The 20,340-nt window shown below is 35.5% G+C and overlaps 1 protein-coding gene across 15 annotated transcripts in view; it reads left to right on the forward strand.

The window, feature by feature from the left end:
* Positions 1-20,340, forward strand: part of ablim1a (actin binding LIM protein 1a) — a 57,382-nt gene that overhangs the window by 17,128 nt on the left and 19,914 nt on the right. For 13 of the 15 annotated variants that reach the window (XR_012372253.1, XR_012372249.1, XR_012372245.1 and 10 more), the window contains 8 exons: positions 6,758-6,892; positions 10,638-10,821; positions 10,909-11,021; positions 15,494-15,620; positions 16,037-16,130; positions 17,605-17,692; positions 19,905-19,963; positions 20,163-20,207. Coding sequence is in view for 1 of the 15 variants with exons in the window: in XM_055170123.2 (XP_055026098.2) it covers positions 6,758-6,892; positions 10,638-10,821; positions 10,909-11,021; positions 15,494-15,620; positions 16,037-16,130; positions 17,605-17,692; positions 19,905-19,963 (800 nt within the window). In the remaining 14 variants the exon portion in view is untranslated. The remainder of the gene's footprint in view (positions 1-6,757; positions 6,893-10,637; positions 10,822-10,908; positions 11,022-15,493; positions 15,621-16,036; positions 16,131-17,604; positions 17,693-19,904; positions 19,964-20,162; positions 20,208-20,340) is intronic. The other 2 variants (XR_012372254.1, XM_055170123.2) reach the window with 1 other exon arrangement.

Consider the following 20,340-nt stretch of genomic DNA (forward strand, 5'->3'; position numbering starts at 1 on the left):
GGACAAACATGTTATCATCGGAGACAACTTAGTAAAAAAAGTTTGTCCGTTAAGGGCTTCTGTAGAAACATGGCGGCACAAAATGGCGACTTACATGTAAGGGGACCCCTGTGTATGTAGATAAAAACGTCTCATTCTAAGGTAATAAAAACATAATGGTTCATTATAAAAAGATCTTAATACACCACTGATAATATAGTTTTGTATATTATTTTGCATTTCTGTCAAGAGATCCTTTTAAAAATTACACACTGCACCTTTAAATCCATATGTAAAATTTAAATTAGAATTGAATCTGTTTTGGTTTGCTTTCATAGGATTCAGGTGTAAATTCCGTACAAGTTTTGTTGGCATGAGTTTTTTTTTTTTTTGCTGTTGTTGTTTTTGCACAGCTAATGTAATTTGATGCTATCCAGCCGTTTAAATCATGGTGTTGGTTAGTATTATGGTAAAACTTTGTTCATTTTTCTACATGAGTCAGCAGCTTATACAGGCTTTGGACTATGAGGGTGATTCTCACGAAAACTTGGTTTTAAAAATGTCAAGCATGAAAATTTAAAAATTGCATAAATTTACTTTTTTTCCCACCAGACATTGAAAAACAAAGTCTGGAGTAAATGGGAACATTCATTTAAAACTTTTACTTATCATTTAACACTTTTTGTAACATAATTTAAAAAATTAGTCCTAAAAAATCTCATTACCGCAACAGTCAGAAAACATCAACACTGACATATTTTCAAAATGACATGACTGTAATGGTTTTGTTCTGTGTTTACTTGTGTTCTGTGTATTTTTGTATTTTGGACTTTTATTTTGATACCCTGCTCTGTTCTGACTTTTATTTTGATATTCATCATGCCATGTCACAGTTCACACTTCCTGTCTGTCTGTATATAAGTCACTTCCTGTTCACCTGTTCCTGGCTGATTATTACATCGCCATCCTGTTTAGTATCTGCCTGTGCCTGTATCTGTATCTGTTTCTGTTAATCTGTATCTGCCTGTTTTTTGACCTGAGCCTGTTTATCTGGATTTTGCCTGTACTGCCGCCTGCCCTGACTCATTGCCTGTATTTTGGATTACGTTTGTTGGATTAACCCTGTTTGGATTTGGTTGCTGGCCCTTTATGGGATTTTACTTAATAAACACCTTTTGCATATGGATTCACACTTTCTCCGCTTTCATTAAAGCACCACGTTACAGAATATTCAGCCATAACCCGGATCCAGCGAAGGTTAGTAACTTCCCACCAGCAACATGAAACCCATTTTTGCCCTGCTTGCACTACGCCAGAACCACCGCCCCATTGAGGAGTATGTTAAGGATTTTTTGGACTTGAGTTACAAGGTACATTTTGATGACATTACTCTGAAGAACCTGTTCTATAATGCTTTGGACGAATGGTTGCGTTTATGTATGCCCCATGATATGTCTGCCTGGTCCCTGGAGAGTTATATTGACTTTGCCCTGCTGTTGTGTGGTTCTCCGTTCACTGTGGGTGTGGTGGATAATGAACCTGGGAATATTCACCACACACCTAGCCATGTTCTGCCCGTTCTGCCCAAACCTGTTAAAGTCATGCCTGATCACAAAATGGCCGCCACCATGCCTGCTCCCAAAATGGCCGCCACCCTGCCTGTCCCTAAAATGGCCGCCACCCTGCCTGTCCCTATAATGGCTGCCATCCTGCCTGTTCCCAAAATGGCCGCCATCCTGCCTGTCTCTGCACTCGCACCTGTTTTGGAGAGAGCTACTGTTATCCCTGCACCTGTATTTCAGAGAGCTATCATCACCACCACACCTGCACTCATGAGGGCTATTAGTCACCCAGCACCTGATGTCAAGATGGCCGCCATGCCTGAACCAACGACCACAGAGGTATGTTTCATTGACTCAATACTTTCTGAATTTGCCATAGCCCTGTGGTGCGTTTGGTCTGCCTTCTGCTCTGTTGTTCCCGAGGTTCCTCAAGGCCCTGAATCTGAACCATCCGATTCATCTGACCCATCCGTCTCATCTGATCTGCCCGTCTCATCTGATCTGCCCGTCTCATCTGATCTGCCCGTCTCATCTGATCTGCCCGTCTCATCTGATCTGCCCGTCTCATCTGATCTGCCCGTCTCATCTGATCTGCCCGTCTCATCTGATCTGCCCGTCTCATCTGATCTGCCCGTCTCATCTGATCTGCCCGTCTCATCTGACCTGCCCGTCTCATCTGACCTGCCTGATTCACCTGATCCGCCCGACTCCTCTGATTCTTCTGATTCATCTAATCCATCTGATTCATCTGATTCGTCTGTCCTGCCCGACTCATCTAATTCGTCTGTCCTGCCCGACTCATCTGATTCATCTGATTCATCTAATCCATCTGATTCATCTGATTCGTCTGTCCTGCCCGACTCATCTGATTCGTCTGTCCTGCCCGACTCATCTGATTCGTCTGTCCTGCCCGACTCATCTGATTCGTCTGTCCTGCCCGACTCATCTGATTCGTCTGTCCTGCCCGACTCATCTGATTCGTCTGTCCTGCCCGACTCATCTGATTCGTCTGTCCTGCCCGACTCATCTGATTCGTCTGTCCTGCCCGACTCATCTGATTCGTCTGTCCTGCCCGACTCACCTGTCTTGTCTGATTCACCTGGCTCAACTGACTATTCGGATTCATCTGGTCCACCACCTGGGACATCGCCACCCTGGGCTTTGGGAGCTTTCCCAAGTTTTTTTTTGGGGGGGGTAGTACCCGGACACAGGGAGGAGGCAGAGGACACCAAGGCGGAGGCCGAAGTGTGCTCGGACCCTTCCTTTCCCTGTGTTCCAGGTCTATTCCTGCCCCATGACCCAGGTCTATTCCTGCCCCATGACCCAGGTCCAAGCCTGCCCCATGACCCAGGTCCTAGCCTGCCCCATGACCCAGGTCCAAGCCTGCCCCATGACCCAGGTCCAAGCCTGCCCCATGACCCAGGTCCTAGCCTGCCCCATGACCCAGGTCCTAGCCTGCCCCATGACCCAGGACCTAGCCTGCCCCATGACCCAGGTCCTAGCCTGCCCCATGACCCAGGCCCTAACCTGCCCCATGACCCAGGCCCGCATCTGCCTCATGTTCCTGGACCATACTGGCCATATGACCCAGGACCTCTCCTGAACTGCCCTGCCTTCGCCAAGAGGTCCTGGCCCGCCCGCCCACCCTCTATTGGACTGTATGTTTTGTTTGTTGGGCTCCGGGAGTCGCCCTTTAGAGGGGGGGTTCTGTAATGGTTTTGTTCTGTGTTTACTTGTGTTCTGTGTATTTTTGTATTTTGGACTTTTATTTTGATACCCTGCTCTGTTCTGACTTTTATTTTGATATTCATCATGCCATGTCACAGTTCACATTTCCTGTCTGTCTGTATATAAGTCACTTCCTGTTCACCTGTTCCTGGCTGATTATTACATCGCCATCCTGTTTAGTATCTGCCTGTGCCTGTATCTGTATCTGTTTCTGTTAATCTGTATCTGCCTGTTTTTTGACCTGAGCCTGTTTATCTGGATTTTGCCTGTACTGCCGCCTGCCCTGACTCATTGCCTGTATTTTGGATTACGTTTGTTGGATTAACCCTGTTTGGATTTGGTTGCTGGCCCTTTATGGGATTTTACTTAATAAACACCTTTTGCATATGGATTCACACTTTCTCCGCTTTCATTAAAGCACCACGTTACAATGACAAACCTGAAAGAACATAATTTGGAGATTCTGCACATGCATTTAAAATCAAAGTATTATGCTTCTATTAATTAAATTAACATTTAATAAGCATCTGTTGCGGTAATGATAATCAAAATGTCGTGTAAGCATTCTGACAAGACAATATTTCAAATTAACTGTAAAAAATGATCTTACCTGGTAGCCATCTTGAAGTAACTGGTCCATGTGCTTGGTCACTCAAAATCAAACTTTATTAAAATTCTGTATGTGTGCTTAAACTGTTCTCAAAAAGTGTTGCGGAGGATGAGAACATCAGGCATGGACACATCATTTTCCTATTTTTTCTTCATTATTATTATACATGAATATTCAGTAAATATTTTTTCTGTCATCTAAAGTAGTCTAGCAAAACATCCATTTATTTTTTTTCTTAATATTTTTGTGTTAATTTGATTAAATTACAACATAACGCATGTTCAAACACAGCCGGACACATTGCGGTAATGAGAATTTCAGCAGAAAATAAGATAAAATTTCCAATTATAAATTCTTATGTTGAAATCACACATTGTGCAAAGTAGAACACAGTATTGTGTTAATTCTGATGCTTTTTAATGTTACTATATTACACATTTTAAAGCTAAAATCATTAGTGCCGTGGTATTTCAATGGTTTCATGAGAATCACCCATGAAGTCTTTGTCATTCATCCCCATAAATCTGTCCTGCTGTGATATCAGAAAGCAAAAGAGCTGTATTGAGTGTCTGTCTGTACTGCATTATGATTGTAAACTGAGCTGTTGACCGTCAGTAAAATAATCCACTGCAGTCTGGAGCATTTTAAAGATGTGTTTTTTTATTTTATATAGTGTTGTTGCTAAGAGATATGGCTTGGTAAAAAATTGGTAACACTTTGCAATAAGGTTGTATTTGGTAACATTGGTTAATGCATTAGCTAACAAGAATGAACAATATTCTTAGCTAATTGTAGAATGTTCATGTACAGCCTTTATTAACTTAAATACATGTTAATTTCTACATTTAATACATTTAAAATATCAATATCATCGATAAAACATTTCTGTAAATGCATCAGAATAAGCGGAGGTATATTCTTTATCCATTGTCCCTGGACAGAATAAGTCACCCTAAAAGAAAATATACTAAGTTAAAACACACAATTAAAAGTAAATAAAAAGTCACATAAACCATAAAACAAACTAACCAATAACTTAACATTATGTTAACATGAACAGTTGTATTGTATTGACATTAAGTACAACCTTTGTTTGATTTAATCGATCTGCAGTTTAAATAAACAATATTGATTTGAGAAATCCCTGACTTCATTTGCACAAGATGTAAATATTATCTGTACTTCCCATCTCTACTTAAAGATGGCGAAAGATGAGGCTTTATTACTTACTTTATTACTTACTTTATTACATTGCATTTACAATTTATTTGTAAATGCAATGTCCTGACAAAGGCTTTAAAGGCCTGTTTTTTTAACATGTTATGAATTTTGAAAATGGTTTTATTTCACGTCTCCAGTTGTTAATGAATTTCACTGTTATAATGTGCATTCTGCGTGTCGTATGTGCATATTTTTTGTTAAAATATTTGTTAAAGAGTACAAGATTTAGTTAAGTGTGATCGTTTCACAAACATCGTAAACATCGCTAATAATTAAATATGGATTCCATGTCTGCGAAACGATTTTTTTAAACTAAATATTGATAACTATTCAATCAAATTGAAACCAAATTGAATCAAAACCATATTGTGTAAATAGGAATCGAATCAAATCACCAATACCCAGTCTAAGGCAACTAAAGATCTCTAATGTTCAATGCTCACTTATTTGATTGTAAAGCGCTTATTGTCCAATCGCATATTAACCATATTTTAGAATAATGCATTTTAAATTCCAGTTGGTGATGCTGACAAAACAGAAATTTCACACTGTAACTTTAAGAAAATGTCCAATAAGCACATTTTCATAATAGAAGAAAGGAAAATAAATATTTATTTTATTTGTCTAATGTTGAGCACTTTCAAGAAATATGTAACAGGTGACGATTGCTAAATATGTTTCGAGTAAAATAATGCTTTAGTTGAGTCTGATCCATCCATTTCTTGTGCTTTGCTTTGGCTGGGACAGGACGGGGTAGTGGAGGATGGAGTGAATGTGGAAAGGGGGCAGGGGAAGTGAGTCTGCTCATTAATATTTATGGAGGTTGGCTTTAAAAAAGTCTGCGCCCTGTGAGGCTTGTATAATCCGACACATGCATACAAGAGTGCAGGGATTTGCTGTGTTTGATATGCAACACTTCAGGACATAATGACTTATATTATAATATATAAATTCCTAAAATGTATTCTTATACCTAAATTGTGTCATGGATAAGAATGATGTAGGGAAGTCTTTATATAATTAATGATATCAACATTCATGCCTTAATAAATCACAGAGATTTTGTGGAAGGGTTGAGTTGCAGATTTGTAGTTTTTTGGTTGTTCTGTCTCTTTAAATCTTAACAAGGGTGTTTTCTGCATCTTCATCAGAGGACATCACAACTAATGCAAAATTAATGAAACCAAATGTACATCACTAACAGTAAAAGCCTTGCATGTGTGTGAGTCTTCTGTGCTGGGATCAGTGCTGAACTCCAGGGGAATGAGAAATGTTCTTTCATACAGTTGTTCCCGGTGCATAATTGATAATCCAGTTTGGTAGACATTTGATCTCGGATGATATTTTTAAATATGGGAATTAAAGCTACAGGCCCAGATGGATTCTGTTGATTTTCTGTGCTTATTGTGGAAAGAAAACCTTCACAGAATCGATTTAAACATGGTAAAATGTGTTACACAGAACTGAGACTACTACACTTTTATTGGTAGATGAATGGATAATCAAATTGTATATGGACGAGAGAGAGAGAGAGAGAGAGAGAGAGAGAGAGAGAGAGAGAGAGAGAGAGAGAGAGAGAGAGAGAGAGTGAGAGAGAGAGTGTGTACAGCTGTATACAAAAACAACATAAAAATCAAACTTTTACTTTTCTATACAGTGGCCCACACACAAGAAACTCACCATCAGACAGAAAAGCCTTTGGTCCGCTGTGCTAAATGTGGAGAGGTGTGCAAAGGAGAAGTGTTACGAGTGCAGGCCAAACACTTTCACATCAAGTGCTTTACATGCAAAGGTGAGTAAATTAATATTGTGTATAGACAGTTTTAATAACATAAACAAACGGCTTTCGTGGAACAAACGTAACTTCCGGTAAACTTACACAAAGAATCAATAACAACAGAGTAGAGTCCTTTAAGATATAGTCACATCATTTTTTTATTCTTTTTCCTCATATTATCACGAATTTCCTTGTTTTATCGTGATCGTATAACGAATTCCTGTTTTTCGTGTGATTATCACGTATTGGTTACTCAACTGTTTTGTCTTATTTTCTTACCATTGTCACTTCGGTTTAGGGTTAGATTTACATAAAATTACATCCTTACCCAAACCCAACTCTAACCCTAACGCCAGGTGACAATGTTTTAAATTTAGAAATTATAAAAAAATTTATCCGAAGAAATAGTATAAACCCATATATAAAGTGACATTCTAATGCAAGCACCAAATGTAACCCTAAACCGAAGCGACAATGGTTTAAAAATAGAAAAAAAGCAGCTAAGTAATCAATACGTGATAATTACATGAAAACAGGAATTCGTTTTACGATCACAAAAAAACGTGGAAATTCGTGATAATATACACAAAAAAAAAAAAAAACGTGACTATAGCACGAAACCTCATGAGACTGGGTAGTTTATTTCTGATAACAACCTAAATGAACAGCAAGTTGATTTCCTTAATTCAAATCATAGCTAAAGCGTATCAAAAACTACACTGAGCTAACATTAATATGTAAAATGTGTACAATATCAATCTTAACTACAGATGCCAAACCGCCCTTCACATAGCAGTGATCCATACACGTCATCTCCCCTCTTCTTTTGGAAAATAAAGCACTTGTTATTTTCAACAAGGTATTCCAGGGACCGGAAGTTAAGTTCGGTCCAAATGCGTAACTATGACAATGAGCGTACATCCGATAAAATCGTCTATATATGTGGTCCATGTAATGTGGATAAAAATGATAAATCATTTTCAGTATCTGAAATGGTGTTAATGAATTCTTTTGTGTCTGGTTCGCTCAGAGATGAAAGTCAGTTTGTAGGAAATGTGTCAAAGGATATTGTTACCAAGTCGATTACTTATTCATTTATGCGTTAGATAAAATTATTCAGTGAATTTCACACTTTCAAAGGAGAAACTCTCATATGCGTGCCATGATGGATTTGTGTAGATATTCTCTTTATAATATTTCTTACTAAAACTTTAAAGATAAAAATATGATTTTACATATATATTTTTATTTATCCATCAAGCTGACACTTTTATGCAAATCTTAAAGGGGACATTTCACAAGACTTTTTTAAGATGTCAAATAAATCTTTGGTGTTCCCAGAGTACGTATGTGAAGTTTTAGCTCATATAGATCATTTATTATAACGTTAAAATTGCCACTTTGTAGGTGTAAGCAAAAATTTTGTGTGTCCTTTAAAATGCAACTGAGTTTATTTCTGCATTAAATGGCAATGCTGTAGTTGGATAATGCAGATTAAGGGGCGGTATTGTCCCCTTCTGACATCACAAGGGGAGCCAAATTTCAATGACCTATTTTTTCACATGCTTGTAGAGAATGGTTTACCAAAACTAAGTTCTTAGGTTGATCTTTTTCACATTTTCTAGGTTGATAGAAGCACTGGGGACCGAATCATAGCACTTAAACATGAAAAAAGTCAGATTTTCATGATATGTCCCCTTTAAAGTATATATTTTATCATTATATATATGAACCCACAACCTTGGTGTTGCAAGCACCATGCACTAGCATGTGTGGTCCATGAGTGTCACATATCTGGCTAAGACTAGTGTGCAAGGTTTACCGGCTTTTTATTGGGACCAGCATCTATCATTGTACTCATATGAACCCTGCAGATGTTTCTTAAAGTCATTTTATTTGAGCAGATTGTGAAGAACGGTGGGTAAGAGAGGAATTGCGCTGTCAATTACATAACAACACTGCAGAGCTGCTTCCAATACATACATGCACACATCTACTATAATCTCACATACTGTATTAGTCACAGCCAATGCTTGGGATAAGATCAGTATTGATTTTGCCAGTGCATTTTAGTTTTGTATTACAAACCCATATGGCAAAAAATATGTTTAAATATATTTCAAAATATGCAAAAAAATTGCCAAAAAATTAAATAAAAATATAATAAAATATATTTTGAAATATGTTTACAAAAATATATTTTTCACCCATACGTGGCCATTATTTGTATATTTTGAAATATATTTGAAGAAATAAATATATTTTAAAGCATTAAAAAAATATATTTAGCCCTCTGAATATTTAATTCCAATCAAATAATATATTCACGATGCATTGAAAGAAAAAACTTTGTTTTTGTTAAAAACCTACAAACATAACAGTTTTTAAAAGGTTAAAATTAAGTATAGTTTCAACTCCAAAAATAAACTTTATAAAATTAACTTGTATTTAGCATATATTTAAAATATTCTTTGTAATACATTTTTGCAATATGGGATGTAAAATTAGAAATATATTCAGTTGAGCATTACTTTCTACAAAATGTATTTAGCATATATTTAAAATATATTTTTGGCCAGATAATATATATTTTTTGCCTTATGGGAAGGGAGAAAGCCTTAGAGATTAAGAATGATATGAAGGTGAGTTGACAATGACGGGATTTTTATTTTAAGTAAATGAAACACAATGAGCACTAAAAGTGGCTCTGAAAGGCTGTTGTTTCAAAGAGCTGAGATTGGACATCTCAAGGTTTCTGTCCATTATGTTTTCTCAGGATCATCCTTGAGTCAATGTCCTTGACAGAGATTTATTCAGAGATAACTATTCCTAGTACGTCAATACTGTTACATTGTCTTGTTACAATAACAGAAACATTACAATTAACCCATTAGCCACTGATTTACAGTACATCATGTTTAAACTCATGTTAGGAAGGATATGTTGTAAAAAGTGACCATATATAGTATGTGGTCTGATGGTTTTTAAGTTTTTAAGCAGTTTGAAGTGGGGGTGTCAAAAGATTAATTGCGATTAATCGCATACATAATAAAGGTTTGTGTTTGCAATGCACTTTGCATAATATATTTGTATGTTTATTGTCTGTAACTATTGTTATGTGTATATAAATACACACATTTAAAAATAATTTTTTTTTTTAAATTATAGCTGTCAAAAGATTAATCACATACAAAATAAAAGTTTGAGTTTGCATAATATTTTTATGTGTACTGTATATATGTTAATACACACACACATGTATAAATGTAAGATTTTTTTATTCATGTATAATTAAAATTTTATTTTTATATAATATAAAAATAGCAAAATCTAAATAAATAAATAAAAATATATGTAAATGTGTCTTAAATACATATATGCATGTTTGTGTGTATTTATATATACAAAATAATTATACACCATGCACACACATTTATTATGCAAAAGTAAAAAAATGTTTTTGTCATGCATGTGTGTGTATTTATATATACAAAATAACAAAATCAAATTTTTATTTTGTATGCAGTTAATCGTAATTAATCTTTTGACAGCCTTAGTGAATAGATTACTGTATACCATGGTAGATGTGTTTTCACACTGCTTTCACGTTATTTGCATATGTGAGTGATAAAACGTATTGGTTTTTACGCAGTAACGTGAAGCATTTTTCCACTAATGTATTTGTATAGTAAACCGCCCACTCCTGCATTAATAAACTACTGAAAAGTACCAGCGTTAATGTGTGTGTGTTTTCATGTAGCATGCGGCTGCGATCTGGCTCAGGGAGGATTTTTCATGAAGAATGGAGAATACCTGTGCACCCTGGACTACCAGCGCATCCACGGCACCCGCTGTAACATCTGCGGAGAGTTCGTGGAGGGGGAGGTGGTGACGGCGCTCGGAAAGACCTACCATCCATCGTGCTTTGTGTGCACGATCTGCAAGTAAGAGCTCAAGGACACACTGTGGTTTACGGTTAGTCCAGCATTGGGAGGAGTTTTAAAGAAGGTCGTTTATTTTATGACCCATAGGAGGCCGTTTCCTGCTGGTGATAGAGTGACATTCAATGGCAAGGACTGTTTGTGCCAGTATTGTGCTGAGCCCATGTCTCCAGGTCCCACCAAAGAAATCACAGGACCCAGCAGTGAGTTAAACCATGCCAAACTAAAGAGCCATACCTATAAACTACAACAAAACTATGCATTTCAACAACTAAACACTGCCTCAAACTCTAAACTACACAGCCATATTTCTAAATTACCTACCATAAAACCCACTTCTTATTGTTTAAATCACTAGCGTAGCCAGGATTCACAATGTGGGTGGGCCCAGAGAAAATCAGGTGGGCCTTAACCCAAAATGCATCTGTTATCAAAATATACAAACACACAACTACACCAGCTTCAATATATCACCGTTTATTAAGAACAAAAGCCTGTATGGGCCCTATTTTAACAATCTAAGCGCAATGTGCAATAAACCAATAAGAGTCTCATCTCCTTTAAAAGCCAGTTGGTGGCGCCATCCCGATTCCATATTTTGGCAGAATTTGTAAATTAAAAAACTAAGCGGAGGAAGAAGACCACCAGTTTAAGATTGATATTAAAAAATTGAGTTGTTTGTATTTGTAATGAAATTGTTAGTTTTTGGTATTAAAACCTTTAAAAGTCGTTTTCTTTCAGTCATGGAAGTAAAAATAGCAGGCTTTTCATTGCTGTAAATGTATTGATAGCCCAGATGATCAGTCTTATCTCAAAGAATATTTTACAAATATGCAATAAAAGCTTTGTACTTTAAAAATACTTTAAATAGAAGCATAATTTGTTGGTATTTAAAGAGTTTCGTTGCAAAAAGAGATAATTCCGCTTTTTTCAGAAATCTAGTTTTTTGGTTGTGCATTCCAATTAATATGAATTCAACTGCAGTTGGTTTGTTTTGATTTAAACCTTCATAACTTAAAAAATACAGCTAAGTATCACTATAAAACAAAATAATAACCTGATAACATAATACTTTGACAAAAATGTTAAAAATGTAGTTATATTGTTTTGCAACGAAATTCTTAATTTAAACTTGTTAAAGTCGTTTTCTTTCAGTCATGGAAGTAAAAATAGCAGGCTTTTCGTTGCTGTAAATGTATTGATAGCCCAGATGATCAGTCTTATCTCAAAGAATATTTTACAAATATGCAATAAAAGCTTTGGACTTTAAAAATACTTTAAATAGAAGCCTAATTTGTTGGTATTTGAAGAGTTTCGTTGCAAAAATAGATACTTTCGCTTTTTTCAGAAATCTCGTTTTTTGGTTGTGCATTCCAATTAATATCAATTCAACTTCAGTTGGTTTGTTTTGATTTAAACCTTCATAACTTAAAAAATACAGCTAAGTAGCACCGTAAAACAAAATAATAACCTGATAACATAATAATTTGACAAAAATGTTAAAAATGTAGTTATATTGTTTTGCAACGAAATTCTTCATTTAAACTTTTTAAAGCCGTTTTCTTTCAGACATGGAAGTAAAATAGCAGGCTTATAATTGTTGTAAATGTATGGAAAGCATGATCGGTGTAATCTCAAAGAATAATTTACAAATATGCAAGAAAAGGTTTGTACTTTAAAAATGGTTCATTTGTAACGAACAGGATATCAATAATTTACAAACGTGCCGTTTCAGCACTAGAACAGCGCCGGGTGTTTTGAAATTTAAGCATTACATAAAAACGGTTCTCATCTCATCATATTCCAACATATTCACAGGTACAAAGTAATCATATATAATACATATGTGGGGTAGCATGAATTTTTTTTTAAATAAATGCCATATTTGCATTTGTTTAAAGCAAAACATTTAATTACTTACCAGGCTACAGGTGAAGCAGCTTTATGCGCCTTCTAACGTCTCATACTCGGTCCTCATTAAGTCAAGACACTCAAATAATAATGTTTTTAAACATTTTAAAATTTTAATCCTTTGATTTTTTCATATTTTAAACGTTTGTGTGCTGCTGCGCATCCATGTGATAAGCAAATGCGCGTTGTCGTCCCGTAGGCGCATATTACTAACGCGCTCATTAAATAACAAATAATAATGTTTTTAAACATTTTAACATTTTAATCCTTTGATTTTTTCATATTTTAAACGTTTGTGTGCTGCTGCGCATCCATGTGATAAGCAAATGCGCGTTGCCGTCCCGTAGGCGCATATTACTAACGCGCTCATTAAATAACAAAAGCAATATTGCTCCATTGACTTAAGAGCACGTTTTAGTTGGTCAGTGACAGTCTATTTTATTTGCTTCAAAATAGCAACTCACCAACAATGCGCCTGATCACAACTCGTTTTCAGACCAGAAGGCTTATGGGCGCAAAAGTGGGCGCAAATGTTATCGGCAAAGACTTTTCTTTTTTTAGCTGCTGAATCAACACCTCATGTTCAGAATCCTCAACGGTAATGTTAAAGGGTGCACCATCAAGCTGTAATAAATGATTCTCAGCGAAGGTCTTCGTGACCTTCATTCTAAGACAATGAAGCAGCGCAGCTCTCATTATTCCATACGTGTCAGCCTTAAACCGGGTGTTCATTTCCATGATCTGGGGTGTAGGAGGGGCGAGGAGGCTGTTCGAAATGCGCTACTTATTGCACTACTATTTACAAAATTATTATAATAGCAAACAAGAGTTTATTTTTTTTATTTTATAGGTCAAGTATAGTGATAATTGCAACATAATTTACTCATTAGGATAACTAATAGGCTTTACTGGATAGGCAGGTGGGTGGGCTTAGCTGACAGGTAGCTATGGGGGCCCACCCATAGCTACGCGACTGGTTTAAATGGTCAGTAGAATCAGGTCTGAGATTATACTGTTTAAGTTTCTTTTACTGGTCTGGTGTTTAATGTATTAGAGTCCTACATATAGAAGTTCCCAAATTGTGTTTGGAATGTACCTGCTGTCATTAAAGTTTTGTGATTTAAAACAGTAATTCATCTCCTGAGTGTAAAAATGGTTTTCTAAGAAAAAACAAAACAATTTCACAGTGACAAATCTATTTTCATTTGTTTAAACTAGGGCTGCCAATAGATTAATCGTGATTAATCACAATTAATCGCATTCAAAATAAATTACACTAACACTTTACTTCAAGGGTTGTAAATAAGACTGACATGACACCTTCATAATCATGACATGACACGTGGCATGAACATGAAAGAGATTTTATGCACATTTATCACAATTGTCATTAAGCGTCATTTGTTCAGTTATGTAATTATTTTTAATGCAAAGATGACATTGTTAAAATGTTCTTTGTTATGACCACTTGACATAAACCAATTCATCATAACTTGTCATAAATCTGTCATAAACGTGACATAGCAGAATAATTGTTAACATTACATTTAAATGTCATTTAAATGTCATTAACCCTAATAAGTCCCTCGGAGTCAATCTTACCCCTAAGCCACTTTTATTTAGTTGGTAAAAAAAAAATGGTTCCCTTCATCTCAGTGGAATACGATTTTGTGACTTTTCCAGATTATCTGTCAAGATTCAAAAAAAAAAAAAAACTGGGCTTGATTCGGTTGTTCTAAAGAGGTGTAAAAATTTACCAAAAGATGCCCTTTGGGGGTAAAAATTACCCCAATTGAAATGAATGGAAATGCAAACAAATATTTTTTACTTGTTATTCATCAAATAAAATCAATGCATCCAGAATAAATCTGAAAATTTTGACACAAAAAGGTGTGTGCATGCCCACACACATACACACACGCACAAACATGCACAAACACACAAACTCACACACACGCACGCACAAAGACACAGTAAAACTTACACACACACAAAGACACAGACACACACAAAAAGAAAAAGTCACAAACACGCACGCACGCGCGCACACAAACACACACACACGGACACACACACAGACACACACACACACACAGACAGACACCCTTACATTCAGTCAAATTTTGTGGCATTTTGTAAAAACAGACATTTCAAAATGCATCAAAAACTACAAAAAAATCTACTATTTGAAATTAATTTTATTTTTAATGACTTTTTTTATGTTTATATAAACATAAATTCACAAAATGTTTCACTAAAGTATTGATGTTGCGCAACGAAAACGGTTGCATTAAACCATTTAAGTTTTAAAACACATACATTTGAGTACTGTGAACTTAAACAAATTGAGTCATATGCAGTTATGCAGTTATATTTAAGTTCACACTACGTAAATATAAGTGCATAATTGCACATGACTCAAGTTCACAGTACTTAAATGTATGTGTTTTAAAACTTAAATGGTTTAAGGCAACCGGTTTCCTTAAATGGATTGAGTAAAGTTGACTTTTAGGTTTTACAGTGTAATGACAATACACATGTTTAATTGAATTTAATCAATTTTTTAAGGTAAGTGGTTGCAATCAATTTATTTAAGTTACATTGTGCCATGTCATGATTATAAATGTTTCATGTCAGTCTTATGAACACCCCTTCAAGTAAAGTGTTACCAAATTTTCTTACATACATGTATGTACTGTATATATACATAATCGCTATTAATCTTTTGACAGCTCAAGCTTTAATTCTTTTGTATGTGTGTCAGGTTGTGCGGGCTGTGGCAGGGATATTAAGAACGGTCAGGCTCTGTTGGCTCTGGAGCGTCAATGGCACTTGGGCTGTTTTAAATGTAAAGCTTGTGCCAAAGTACTGACTGGAGAGTACATCAGCAAGTAAGATACACACAGACAAGCAGATACATACACAAACTAACCAAATCTTTATCTGCACAAAATCATACACACGACTCTTTCTCTTTCTCTTTTCCAAAATTATATTATATATGATTATAACTTTAATACATTCTTCTATATTTAACATGAATTGCATAAGCAGTAACGTCGATATTCTGACACTGATACACAACCATTTTGTGGTTACCAAAATGATGAAAACATGTTCGTAAGAAAAATAAGAGCATTATTTTAATATATATATATATATATATATATATATATATATATATATATATATATATATATATATTTTTTTTTTTTTTTTTTTTTTTTTTTGCAGTAGTGTTCAGTATCTGTTTCTTTGCACTGCAGCGTCTCACTTGTTTGTACACTTGTTATGTTTATGTAAACAGGGATGGCGCCCCCTACTGTGAGAGAGATTATCAGGTCCTGTTCGGGGTGCAGTGTGAAGCCTGTCAGCAGTTCATCACTGGGAAAGTTTTGGAGGTATGAAACAAAGACACACACTGGAGTGTCAATGGTTTAAGATTCAGAGCTGGTAGTAAGCGAATTTAAAAGGCACATATTATGCAAAACTCACTTTTACAACCCTACAATAAAAACAATCCACATATTTTCTTAATCCACATTAAACCAAAGCAGCCTCATTAGACATGCTGTTTGATTCTCTTATTAATGTGACATCACACTGATCAAGACCCGCCCACAGCCACTGACTGACTGGTTAATTTTACCCAAAAGCTTTTCTAAATGTGTTTCTTAGCACATTTTAGCGCTAATGAAGCTAAAGATACTTTTCTGTCATACTGTATTAACAGTAATCAGATCTATTTTTAACCAAAAACGCTCACTATCTGTTGGTAAGGCTTGTTTGCATTTAAAGGTACACAGATGAAAACAGTGCTTTTTTGCTCCCACTCAAATAGAGGCATTTTGCTATAACAAATGATCTGTGGGGTATTTTGAGCTAAAACTTTACAGACACATTCTAGGCACACCTGACACTTATATTACATCTTGTAAAAATGGGCATAATATGTGTCCTTTAAACGTTGATAAGCCCAACTTCCTGTTTCAACAGGAATTACTGAAACACAGGAAATTGCATTAATCGGCTGATTTATTGTTTTTAAAGGCAAACCGATAAATTAGCGAACTGATAAATTAGTGTTCTTAAATAAAAGAATCCTATAGGAAGCAATAGGGACATAGTACACATATGTGATTATATGCAGTACAGTACACACCCAACACATCATCATACTACATTCCAAAAACAGTTTGTGACACAGATGTTAAATACATTTGATCGCAAGCTGATAACCGCTCAGAATTTCTCAACAGTTTTGCAACAAGAGGAAATTGAGAAAGTTTCATCAAGCTCTTAGACTCTGATGTTTAAGGAAGGGTTAATCTTTTTCTTACTGTTTGTTATGATGGGATGTATTTGTCAGCTGCTCTGAGTCTGGACAACAACAGACCTTAAGAATTTTGTGTCGTTTATTGTCCCAAGATACAACCTGATGTTTAGTAAGTCTCTTTAAAGACTCTGAAGTCTGTGTTTGATGTGTGTGTGCGCATGTTTGTTTGTGTGTGCGTGTGTGTGCGTGCGTGTGTGTGTACTAGTACAGCTTTCTTTGTGAGAACCAAATTTTGTAAGACCATTGAAGTGAGGACAAGGAGAGTTAAGTGAGCACATTTTGACTGGTCCTTACTTTCCGACACCCCTTTAATGGGATGTTTGAGGGTTAAGAGTTGGGTTTAGGGTTAGGTTTAGGGATTGTATTACGTTTGTGACATTGACATTTCTGTATTATATCTGATAAGCTTGAGCTTTATGATCAGTCATAAACTATGTATCATCTTCCATAATACATATGCAAAACATCAAGCCATTGGTTTCTTTCATAACGGATATTGAATTTATAGGACTTAATGCATGTGTGTGTTTGTTCCTCAGGCAGGAGACAAGCACTATCATCCCAGCTGTGCTCGCTGCAGCAGGTGTAATCAGATGTTTACAGAGGGAGAAGAGATGTATGTGCAAGGTGAGTCTGTATGTACATTAGAGAAAATGATATTCAACAACAAACAATTATTAAACAAAGATTGGACAAGTTTTGAAGTGTCTAAAAGGAGATGTTCACCTCCAAATAAAAATTTCCCCATATTGTAGTAAATATTTTACACCCTAAAACAATCCCAGGTGTATACAAGTTTCTTTTTTCCGCCAAACACAGTCAGAGGTATAATAAATAATTTTCAGCTTTATAATGGCATTGGATAGTGCCCCATTTTTACAGCTCCAAAAGTATGCGCATCCATCCATCAAAAACTAATCCATACAGTTAATACATTTCTTCTGAAGTAAAGCTATGGGTTTTTGTATTGTTGGGTCAGATGTCAGTCGTTCCCCTTACCTCAACTCTCTCATAAACGTGCATATGATCATTTAAAAAGTCTGAAATATCGATGTTTCCTTACAAAAACCCATTACTTCACCTCGAAGACATTTATTTGCATGGATTCGTTTTTGATGGATGGATGCACTTTTTGGAGCTTTTGAAAATGATATTATGCAGCTGAAGAGCCAGGATATAACTTCATCTGTTTTTGACTGAAAGAATAAATTGATGGTGAGTAAAATATGTGCTAATTTTCATTTCCGGGTGATCCTTTTCTTTGCAATTTAATTGATTTGAGTTTGCTAAAGCAGCCAGAGCATTCATTTCTCTGTAATGCATTATGCATATTGTCAGGGTGTGGTGGTGGATAGAACCCAATCGCAGACAGCTCGTAACTGAAAGACGTTTATTAAATCATAAATACCCTCGAGGGGGCAAACAATGACAATGACTACCAAAATAAACACGACAAGACAAAGCGCACACACGACATGGTATCATTAGATACACAATGAACCGGCACAAGACATAAGACACAATGGCTTTAAACAGGGAAAACTAAACTAGGGAACAATGACAAACATGTGAAGGGAATAAACCAGTCATGAATAATTAACAAGGAAACGAGGGGGCAGGGTCAAGACTTAAGACAGGAGAGCATGCGGTACACAAAGCATAAACACAGACCACATGACTCTCCACACAAAACAAGACAACAGTGAGGGCTGCCATGACCCTGTCACATGAGACACATAAGACATAAAGGGCTGACAGGACCATGACACATATAGCAATAAACATTATAAAAGTCGCTTTTAGCAAAAATGCAGCATGAAGTTAAAACAACTTGTTTTTGCAAATCAATTCAACATACTATATTAAGTTTGGACCTGGGAGTAGTTGACATAACTTATTGAAGCTGTTTCACTTAAATTTTTTAAGGTAAAGTTGCATAACAATTAGGGCTGTCAAGAGATGAATTGCGAAATAAAAGTTTGTGTTTGCATAATATATGTGTGTGTGTAATTATTATGTATATATAAATACACACATACATGTATAAATTTAAGAAAAAAATTATATATATATATATATATATATATATATATATATATATATATATATATATATATATATATATATATATATATATATATATATATATATATATATATATATTTATACATATACATTTATTTTTATTTTTTATTTGTTTGTTTAATAATATTTAATATAAAATCTAAAAAAAATACATACATGTTAATATTTCTTAAATACATGTGTATTTATATATTACACACAGTGAACACACACACACACATATATTATGCAAAAGCAAACTTTTATTTTGTATTCGTTTAATCGCGATTAATCTTTTGACAACCCTAATAAAAATATATGTTGATTTGACAAAAGCTGCGTTTTTTTTACATTGTAGGTATTTTTATTTAACAGTACAGCACTTGAAGGGTGCTTTCAGAAATTGCCCATTTTTATAATTGGCAATTATAATGGCATTATAACCTCCCTGCACTATAAAAAAGAGTCATATTAACATACATTTTTTTTACTTTAATTACATTTTTTGCAGAATTGGGTATACCAACATAATTTGGATTAAATTGATAAAAATTGTTATATTTTACAAAATAAAATTGCGGCGGGTCCGCAGAGTTAAATAATTTCAGCTTGTTTATAAGTTATGTCAAATACATACTAGACAAAAACTTACAATAGTACGTTTAATTGACTTGCATAACCACTTCGATTAAACTTGTACGCAGCACGTGGCATCTTGCTGTATGTTTGTTAACTTGGAAGCTTTGCGTTGCCATCTGCTTCGTTGTGTTCGCAGGATCGACAGTTTGGCATCCAAGCTGTAAACAGTCACCTAGAGCGGAGGACAGACCGAGGGTAAGAGAGTCTGTTCCTTGTCATGTTCACTGCTTAAAACGATGTCCTGTGATGTTCCTACTGTACCCGCTGAGAATCTCCTTTCTAAATATAAACATATCTCATTGTGAACGTCGTGGTTATTGTAGTGTATCCTTGGGTTGAAATCAGGATATTCTGCATTTTGTTCAATGTCAAATCCATGTGTCTTCTTCCACAGCTGTTGCCTGCGTCTTTAGCTCTCGTCAGCAAAACAGAAAGGCAGGTACTGTATTCACTGTTATAGCTGAGCCATGGCCTCGTATGACCATGTGCTGTCTCCTGACTCCATTACTGACAGTATACTGCAGTACTCGGACCACCTGCTCTCAGTTTTAGCCATAAACAACCATCATTCA

Source organism: Misgurnus anguillicaudatus, chromosome 11, assembly GCF_027580225.2.
Source record: "Misgurnus anguillicaudatus chromosome 11, ASM2758022v2, whole genome shotgun sequence".
Lineage (NCBI taxonomy): Eukaryota > Metazoa > Chordata > Actinopteri > Cypriniformes > Cobitidae > Misgurnus > Misgurnus anguillicaudatus.